Here is a 10,022-nt window from a genome sequence, read left to right as displayed (position 1 = left end):
AGTCAGTGATCACTCCCGTTTGGCGGTAGTGGCATCTCTGTAGTGGCTTTTTGGTGGCAGCAGGGACTCGGAGGTGACTCTGTGGTAGCCCTATGGTGATGGCGGGCACTCTGTGGGGGCAGCTCTGAGGTGACCTTACGGCAGCAAGCAGCGGCCGTGTGGCACTGACTGGGGGGCACTCTGCGGTGCCAGCTCGAGCCCCCAGGGCCCCCGTGGTGGCAGAGGAGGCCCTGCGGTGCCATGGGCAACCCGGGCAGGGCTGGGGCAGCGCGGCCGTTGGCAGCAGCGGCCGCACGGGGCCGCCACACGGACGAGCCCGAGCGCCCGCGGCGGATTCCTTCCCCCGGGCAGGCACCGTTGGCGCTCGGCCCCTCCGTTGAGGACGAGACCGGCCACCGGGACAGCCCCCAGGCCGGGTTAAGGAGCGGGTAGGGCAGCGGAGGGGCGCTGGGTGAGACACGGAGCGGGACGGTGACGGCGTCCCCCGGGCGGTTTCCAAGGCGCCGCGGACGCCGCCCGGGTGCTCGGCGCTCCCTCAGCTCCCTTCTTTAAGGCACAAGGAGGGCTGGAGGTGGTTAAAGGGGTTTGTTGAGAGCTCGTCGGTATGGAGCTCAGGGTATGGGGCTTAAATTAGGGCAAAAAAGGAGTTTCTGCGCGGTGATGGTGTCTGATGTGGGGTTCTGGCTAGCAAGAGATAAATAGATTTCAGATTGATGGCTGTTAGGTTTCGATCTGAGGCTTTGCTTAGGAGGTAGCTTATTTTTAAGTACTCTTCTGTTGCAATTTTTAAGGCCGATTTGAATGTTATTAGAAAGAAAAGAGGCTTTCTTAGAGCGTTTTGTTGAAGCTTTGCATCAAAGAATAGAAGTAGAGACAACAGATCAAAAGTTGTTGCCAGACATTGAGAAAGACACACGGGAGTTTCTCTTCTCAGATACGTAAAGCCTGGATTTACTGAGAAATTGTAATTATAGTTTTACCACGATGACACACAGACGCTGTAGCTGATGTTGTGTCAGCAGTGCCATTAGGATATGCTCTCATTTTGAGTAGCTCAATTTAGCCTAACACAGTGCACCTGGTGTATCTAGGAAATGCTCTTCAGGTGTGGGAGACCCTGACTGAGCAGCTGGGGGAAATGTGTGTTTTGGCAGGAGAAAGATTTTCAAAGTTTCTTGTGGCTAAAGCTGGGGCCAGGTGGGTGTTTGCTGTTGCAGGGAGGTGCTCCTGGATGCCGGGGGTGAGGGGGTTTTGGTGTCTGTGGAGGACCTGCTTTCAAGCAGAAACCTTCAAGCTCCCTGCATCTTATCGCTTTGCAATGAGCTGGCTTGCTCAGCTTTGAACCTTGCCTCGTCAGCGGGCAGCTCTGGCCCTTGTGGGCTGAGGGAAGTGCTCCCCGTGGGAAGGCAGAGAGAGCTGCAGAGGTGGCAGGCGGCTGGAGTGTGACACCAACAGGGCTCAAGCCAGGTTTGCCGCTTTTCTCCAGCGTCTCTTGGACAACAAAGAAATTGTCAAGTGCTGGCTGTTTCACACTGCCTGAGGTTGCTGTAGCAGATCTGGATGAAACCTCAGGCAGCTGACAGACTTGACAATCCATGCCAAGTCCTCCTGCCCACAGATGGGAGCCCTGGGTCACCACAAGACAGAGATTTGGGAGGACATCCCTGGAGCCTGGGTGCTGTTCTTCTTTCTGGGGGAGCTGGAGGCTGGGAAAGAACACGTTGCTCCACAGTAAACCCCTTGGCACAGCATCTAGGTTGAGTGAAAGAGAGGGGGGTCTCTCTTTTTCTTAAACCAGAGTGGAGCCCGTTCCTGGGAGCTGGGTGGGAGCACCAAGCCGCGTGCTGGGAAACCTCCTTGATGGTGGTGGGCTGGCTGGAAAGCAGCATTCCCTCTGTGTTCAACAGTTCTCCATCTCTCAGTCAGCTGTAGCATGCTCAGACAAGCTGTTTCACTCAGCTGGCTGATAATAAAACACTGGAGGCCTGGTTTTGTTCTTTAGTTTGGGTGGTATGTGTCAGTTTTGTGTTGGCAGTTACCAACACCGGACCCTCTCTCTGCGCTTCTGCAAGAGCATGACAGGTGTTTTCAAGCTGGAAACGACTAGAGTTTTGTTTAACTGTGAGCAAAGGGCTCAGGAGGGACTGCACAGAGGTGTGAGTGAGTACCTAGGGGGCAAAGCAGCAAAGAGTTAGCCCTGCTGTGGGCAGGCTTAGTGCATGCTTTCTCTGCCTTGCGTGCTTGGCCATAGCTTGCAGCAGCCTGGCCGTGGGTTCTGGGCAGAGACTTCCAGACCTGCTAAAAGGAGCACGGGCTAAAGGTTTGGATGAGCCTTGCCTCTTGGAGATAGTGTTTTGGTTTGGTTGGGTTATGGATTCTGGTCCTAAAAGGTAAAAGCACAGTGAGTCACACTGCCACCTCCGCCCCTTCTCCCGGGAGGGATGCTCAGGTGATGAGGCAGGAGAGCCGCAGCAGGGCTCGTTCCGCATTGCTGCTGTTCTCTGTGCTGGTGCAGCCGGCAAGGAGTCCAGCAGCGCTTCATCAGGGATCCTTGCATCTTGGCTGATACCAATCAATCCTGCTGGGCTGCTAAAATAGATGTGGCCAGAGCATAAAATAGCTAATAAAAACAAAATCCTCCGTGGAAAATTCATTCTTCAAGGTATGAGGTTCCAGTTGCCATGCCAGAGAGAGGCTGAGAAGAGAAAGATTTGAGATTTTTCTAGCTTGAAGGAGGGGAGAAAGTATTATTGATCTCATCTCCCAAGCCTCTGCAATCTGTTCGTTCACTCTGTGTCACTTAAAGGATTCGCATCATGGTAACCTTGATTTATTATCCGATTTCTTTTTTGATTCAGCCTCTCAAAATTGTGCACTGGCTTGAACCTACAGTAATAAACCCACACAGTCATTCCCTCTTATCTCAGGCGTGCATGTAATGCTTTCTCTGCTATGTGTACCCGATTCATTCTTGCAGACAGACAGCAAGGTGAATTTTAGGAAAAAAAAAAATCTGATCAAGGGTGTAGGCTGGGCACAGCTTTCACTCTGTCGAAGAGCAGAGGGCATGGCAGGAAGGGGCAGTGTGCTGTCACCTCACAGTCAGTGGGACCAGGCAGGTACACACCAGCAGTGGCCTACAGGAGAAGGTGAAATCTTTCTAAGGATTAGCTGCAGTGAGACGAACAACTCCCACTCAGCATCCTGCTGGGGTGGCTTGGCCCCCAGAAACAAGCGAGGCAGGTGCACGAGTCTTAGGAAGGGTGCAGGATACAAATGTACTCACACAGAGCTAGGTGAGGACTCTGGGTCTAGCCCTGAGCAGGAATTGATGAATAAGCCATATCATGGTCAGAATAGCATCGAGAGACTCTGCGGAGGGCTTTGACTCATAATTTATAGGAATAAGCTATGCGGCTATGTGTGGTGGTGCTGTCAGCACATGTGTGTACAGGCTGGAGGGGCTCGTGTTACTTTAGCTGTACTAATTAGTGACACTAGGCATCTCTGTGTTTAGACAAGCCTAAAATCAAGGGTTGCATTATTATCATGCCAAAAGTCCGAGGGCTGCTCTTAATTAGTTTCTCTCAGTGCATGAAGGTTTTTATAAAATACAGCCATGCAGCTGTGATATTTGCCTGGACTTGCAGCTCCTGAAGTGGAAGAATAGGAATTATTTGTGAGCTGAGATCACCAGCAAAATTACCCCCTGCAGGAGGATAGAGAGGGGAGCTTCTGGCTATATTTTAATATTCGTCAGGCAATACTTAAACACCTCTCCTGAATTATTTAAATGAAAGAGTCAGACCTCACAGCAGAGTCACCGTGTTGGTATTTAGGCTGTAGCCTACTCCCACTGGAGTCAAGTGTGACAAGGTTTTTAAGGGGGTTTGGTACAGCAAAAGTAGCACTTCTGTTGTAGTCCCAGTTTACTCAAATCCTCCTGGCAGCCTTCTGCATGTTGCCACAGATCCGGGAAGCCCCTGCTGCTTCAGGAGAGCAGCTTTTCATGTGCATGCTGTTGGCTTTTCCCTCCAGAACCCATTAGGAATAATAAAACGTTCTCTTTCCCCAGGGTTAGTGAGCCATCCAGCCAGCCATGTGAGACCAATGGCCCCCAGGTCTTGAAGGCAGCACTTGGTACCAAAGCAGGGGGCTGAATCTACCTTGTTACCCACTCATCTTCTTAGCAAGCCAACGATATCCAGCACAGTGGGGGGTGTGTGGAGGAGTGCCAAGGATGATGTTTAACAGGCTCGATGTCTTTTTGCAGTAGCAAGCCCATCGCAGCATTGTTCTCCTTGGAAGATGGATAAAGCAACAAAGGATTTGATGAAATCTCTGGGTAGTAGCCCCAGCCCTCCCTGTACCAGTGGTGAGGCTTCACGCTTGGACAGCCCAAGAATGAATTTGTTGCTTCCAAGTAGCTGCATCAAGGAGGCAAAAAAATACTCAGCCTTTAGACAAAAGGCTTACTCTGTCGTCACTCCAGGAGCCTCCAGCATCTCAGGGGTAAGTGCAAAGAGCAATTCTTTTTCTACCACTGACCTTAAATGGAAAAAAAAAGTGTACCTATGGTGCACCTGGGGTGAAGAAATACAGCTTTCATTCCAGGTCCTAGCCTTCGCTTTGTTCAGAGGCTTTTGTGCAGGGCCTTGACCCTTACAAAGTAAAGCCATAAGGCTCTTCCAGATCACAGATGTGCTGCTCTCCTCAGTGGCCGTTGCCATCTCGGTCTTCATGGTGTTGCTGGGTTTAGGATACCAGTGCAGCAGGGCAGACCAGGCAGAAGATATCTCGAAGTAAAACCCTGGTGACTGCCTGCCTCATCGGTCCACATTTTAAGTTGACTTCAGGCTGCACATTGATGACAAATCGCCTGCTTCTCTGCATGTTGGACTGAAGTTCCCAGGGTTGTGTGCTTCTCTGAGCCGTTTCTGACTTATTAACAGTCTCATTTGTCCCTAAAGCTCTGGTAAAGTGAGTTTTATTCTCTCACTGTCTCTTTGGACACCTAAGACCACCCTCCCACTGTGCTATAACTGCTCTGTTATCTCTGACACTTCCCTCATTGTATTTCAGGATGTTTGTGCTGCCCCTCGTATGTACTATGCTTTAGTAAAACAGGCGGACCTCGAACAGCACACCCCTAAAGGTAAATATACTGAGAGGAAAGGTGACGTGGCAAGAAGCAGAGCCATGAGCCTTATGGGTGCTTGTGCTAAGTGTGCCAGGAACAAGGCTGATCATTATGGGTTAGTGCACTGCTTCCATTCTCCTCTCAGTGCCAGGAAAGGTGCTGAGCTGCCTGAATGTCCCATGAAAAATGAGTTTCGTGTACAGGTAGAGCAATGCTGTCTGAGTGGGTGGTAAAATCATGCTCCCTTTTTCTCCTGGATGTAGCCACCCCCAAGGTTCAGGGTGGAGTGCATTGCTGTCTATGGCAGTTTGGTCCCAAAATCCCATGTGGAGTTTGGCATGCAGCATTCAGCAGAGCCATATGCCAGGAGAGTGCTGAGTTTATGTGCATTATTGTTGGGTGTGGAGCTGGCAGTGCCACTTCCCTGGTTATCCAGAGCAGTGACATGGGACCTGCCTTCTAAAGCCATATTCAGGATCTGGGTACTGTAGCCAAAATCATAATCCTCTCTCATTTATTCGTTCTGCATCCAAATGTGCTCCCGAGTGCCTTGTTCTCTCTTTGATGCAAGGGATCGTCATGCATACTGAGCTGCTGGTCCCACCTGCTTATGAAAGCTTGTTGTCTCATGGATGCTCAGATACAGGCACAGAGCAGAGCTGAAAAGTCTGCTGGCACTCTCCCTGCCCCTAGAGCATTCCTGGGGGTATGGATCATAGGCTGACAGCGAGTGGGGAGAAAGTGTGCATTAGAGAGGATTTTAGTCTTAGAGAGATGGTAACTATATATACACCACTTTCCTGTGCTTAAAAGTGACATTTATTTTCATGAGTGAGGACAAATGATTGCATCCTCAAGTGAATCTTGACAAGACAGACTCATCCCTAACAAGTGCAGACAGATCTCTATTTATGATCTGCTGCTTCTTCAAGGGGGAAGAAGCTATCAGGCTGGAAATGTAAATGCAAATGAAACACTAAGTATTGGCATAAATAGTTGATAGTGCACAAAGTGCCATAATGGATGGTGCCATGGATTTTGCAACAATGGAGTGACAAAATTGGAACAGCTGTGCTCAAACAACAAATACAAATCAGGGCCATTCTGCAAAGACCCCAAGTGAGAGATGTGCATGAGGCTAAAGGAGCAGTAGTAAACCCTCTGCATTTTAGGGATTCCTCAAAATTATCGTAAGCTTGTATATTGGTATGGACAGTGCAAATATTTAGGATCCTGTTTATTCCATGTGAGGGAGAGGAGAATAGAGGGAGGAGTCAGCTATCTTCTTGAGTCCCTAAGCAGGAAGTGTACAGCTACAAGGGTGCTGTTGGGATCCTCTAATAAGGTCATTTGTTTCTCTTTCTTTAGAGGACCCTCTCAGGGTCAGGAAATGTGTCTGGTTTCAGCACTGTTGGCTGCTCAACACCATTACCTTGAATTCAAGGGGTCTCAGCCCTGATGCAGACAGAAGCACATTGTTGCAGGGTGAAGGACTGGGACCAAAGCTTGACTTCCACAATACACATTTAAGAACCAGAACCTTAAGATTCTCCTTGGTCAAACGTGAAAGTTCATCAAATGAAAAGCTCTCACTCCACCAAAATCTATTTTTTTTTTGGCTCAGTGTTCAGCTCTGTCTAGGGAATAGTGCTTTTTAAAGCTCGCATGCAATTACTTAATTTAGGTTAAGCTTCAAATTCCCAGTTTGCTGCTGTTCTATTATTTGCAGCTTGTTTAGCTATACAAACAGTTTGGTTTATTTATGGAGTAAATGACATGGTTTAATTTCAGCCAATTCTTGGAAATGCATACTTTTTGCTTAGTCCACATTTCCATTGAGAACATTTGGCTGAATTGTGAGATTGTTAGCTGTTTAACCCATTTTTTTACCTCACACCACTGCTGATGTGAGTAGGAGGTTTGCTTGAGCAAGCTACAACTGAACCTTGCTCTCAGAGCAACCTGGTGTAACAGGGGAATCCCACCCTTTTCTGAGACTGAGGGAAGCCATGCACTAGAAACAGAACCTTGCCTACAGTCACATAAAAAGTCTGCAGCAAAGCTGGGAACGGATCTCCTCCAAGCCAGATCAGTGCCCTGCATGCTAATAAAGCTCATTAGAGTCAGTCTCAGACTTCTGTGCCATCGTTTTAATAGTGAAAAAACATAATGACATCTTGCATTGGGCAAAAAGATCTTCCATCTCCAAGACATTAAAGTTTGTTTCCCCTTTACCTGTTGTATTTCTCTCTCACAAATCTAGTGAAGTAACTTCTGCAGATAACCCAGTAGATAGCACGGTGCTCCTGTGTGTGTGGATATAAAGTGGAGTGATGTCTGGTGATTTCAGATGTTTACTTCTCTTTGTCTCTTAGTCACAACCTTCAAGATGCCTGAGGACTTTGAAAGTGTCCTGGATGCGCAAGTGACTGGACCAACCACTAAGAACCTCATCAAGTCAGATTTCCCAGTAGAGTCATTTAAGCCCAAAGTGCAGATTGCCTTCCAAAGGCTTCCAGGGCAGTGCCCTCGGAGGATTGAAGTAGAGAGGTATGTAAGCAGAAAGTGGCTGAAGACTTCATCATGGAATGGGCTCAGCAGGTTAAGGTGTTGATTCCTGCTTTTATTAGCTGGCATATAAAAAATCCCTAGGAAAATACTGTCTTGTAAGGCAGTGGTGTCTGAAATGGAGTGTGTGGACCCCAGAGGGTGTACAAGACGATTAATCCACCAAGGAGCAGCAAGAAAATATTTTTGTACCATTAATAAATAAAATAAAAAAATAAAATACTGTTTATTTAATCTTTTTCTCCTCTCTTTTTAATTTATATTTTTGTTTGTTTTGTAATGTATGCAATATATTAGTACATGTCCATTTATTTATAAGTTATATACATATATAGGTTAGTGTTAAAAACTTTTTACTGATAGAGGTGCATGATCAGAAAGTTTTGAGACCACTGCTCTATGGGTTTTGTACCGTTTCTGACTGCTCAGACTGCACTGTTAATTTAGAATTAGACCCAAATAATCATCTTTGTGATAAAAAAGCTTCTCAGTTCCTAGTTCTTCCTGGCCCCAGAGCTCATTGCAGTTCTCCTGCTGCTTGTCCCTGTCCTGCCAGTTGAGCCAATTGAATTGTGGGTGTGGGAGTTCCTGACATCAACAGAATCACAGAATTGTCCGGGTTGGAAGAGACCTCAAGATCATTGAGTCCAACCTCTGACCTAACACTAACAAGTCCTCCACTAAACCATATCGCTAAGTTCAACATCTAAATGTCTTTTAAAGACCTCCAGGGATGGTGACTCCACCACTTCCCTAGGCAGCTCATTCCAACAATATTCAATGATACAATCCACATTTAAGGACAAACAAACAAACAAAAAATACCACCCACCAACTAGTAAGTCATCTTGAAGAAGAAAGCAAGCCTTGCTGCTGCAAAAATTATTTAGAACAACACTGGTAGGATCCACAAAGAGCGGAACATGTGTGCGCTAGGTCCCTGAGAGTGCTCTCTGATCCAGCTGTTCTCTGCCGTTGTGAGGCTGATCCCCACAGCAGTTGCTTTGGACTTGTCCTGGTTTCAGTTAGCACAGAGGTAATTTTCTTGGTTTCTAACTGAAACCAGGACAGAACTGAAACCAGATGCTTTTCCACATTGGCTCAGCTCGGTGTACACAGCTGACTGTGGCAGTTATTGTTGGCAATGGCAGTAGGCTGACAATGGAGCCTCCTGCAACCCTGCTCTCAGTGTGTTAGCTTGTCAGATTTTAAAGCTCTGATGACCTCTTATGCCTTCTGGTAAGCCTGCAACGTCCCGGTGCAAGGATGTGTAGAGCTATAGGTATGGGAGCCCTTCTAGATGCTTTAAATGTTTTTTTTCTCCTATTCAATCCAAAACAGGAGAAGACGGCTATATCTCAGCTTCGATGTTGCTCAGCTCTTGGCCAGTGAGGAGATAGACTCCAATCAGCTGATGCCAAGGCACCATGATCCTGAAAATATGCCAACTATTGAAGAGAAAAAAGATCCTGTCTTTCCTACCTACCTGCCACTAAAGGTAAGAAAACACATTTAGCACTTGTGATCTCATTGCTTATACCACAGGATGTTTCTGAGAATCACAGGATGCTTAGCTGTCACTGATACGACAAGGAATAAAGCAATGCTTTGGAGCACTGGGCCCTGACAGATATCTACGTGATGGTGAGCATCCTCCACAGGGCATCCATAACTTCCATTATATCTTCGTTGAGGATGTTCCACATTGTCATCTGTGCGTTCAAATAGAAGGTATTGTTTTGTGTTTCCTTCTGGATGCAGTAATCAACAGTATTTTTGTATGGAACCTCTCCAGGTGGTGGCCTCTCCCTTGGAGAGGAGTAGAGGTGCAGATATTGCTCTTTGGGAGAAAACTGTTGATCAAAGATCAGCACAGATTTTGTGCCTTAAATGTTTTCACTTTTTGTAGCCTGTTTAGGAACTGCAAACTTCTACAGCTTCCTCACAAGGGGAAACAGAGGGACAGGCACTGATCTCTTTTCTGGTGACAGTGATAGGACCCGAGAGAATGACATGAAACTTCATCAGGGGAAGTTCAAATTGGATATTAGGAAAAGGTTCTCCACTGAGAAAGTGGTGGGGCCCTAGAACAGGCTCCCCAAGGTAGTAGTCATGACAGCAAGCCTGTTGGTGTTCAAGAAGTGTTTGGACAACACTCTCAGACATATGGTTTGATTTTTGGGCAGTCTTGTGGGGAGCCAGGAGTTGGACTCAATGATCCTTGTGGATCCCTTCCAACTCAAGATGTTCTGTATTTTACTTCTTTCATTAAATTTTGTACCAGGTATTTTATTCTTTCTGAAACAAGACTTAA

General features: G+C 47.3%; 1 protein-coding gene across 1 annotated transcript in view; it reads left to right on the top strand.

The window, feature by feature from the left end:
- Positions 1 to 4,302: 4,302 nt before the first annotated feature.
- The window catches only part of DNAH1 (dynein axonemal heavy chain 1), a gene marked incomplete at its 3' end in the record, with an annotated part of 71,460 nt that continues 65,740 nt past the window's right edge, over positions 4,303 to 10,022 (top strand). Inside the window, 4 exon segments of the mRNA XM_084292898.1 lie at positions 4,303 to 4,512; positions 5,083 to 5,155; positions 7,516 to 7,690; positions 9,050 to 9,206. Of these exon segments, the coding sequence (XP_084149024.1) occupies positions 4,309 to 4,512; positions 5,083 to 5,155; positions 7,516 to 7,690; positions 9,050 to 9,206 (609 nt within the window). The 5' untranslated portion in view covers positions 4,303 to 4,308.

This window comes from Netta rufina, assembly GCF_964035555.1.
Source record: "Netta rufina genome assembly, chromosome: 10".
NCBI classification, from domain to species: Eukaryota; Metazoa; Chordata; class Aves; order Anseriformes; family Anatidae; genus Netta; species Netta rufina.
This window is presented reverse-complemented; position numbering and strand designations above follow the sequence as displayed.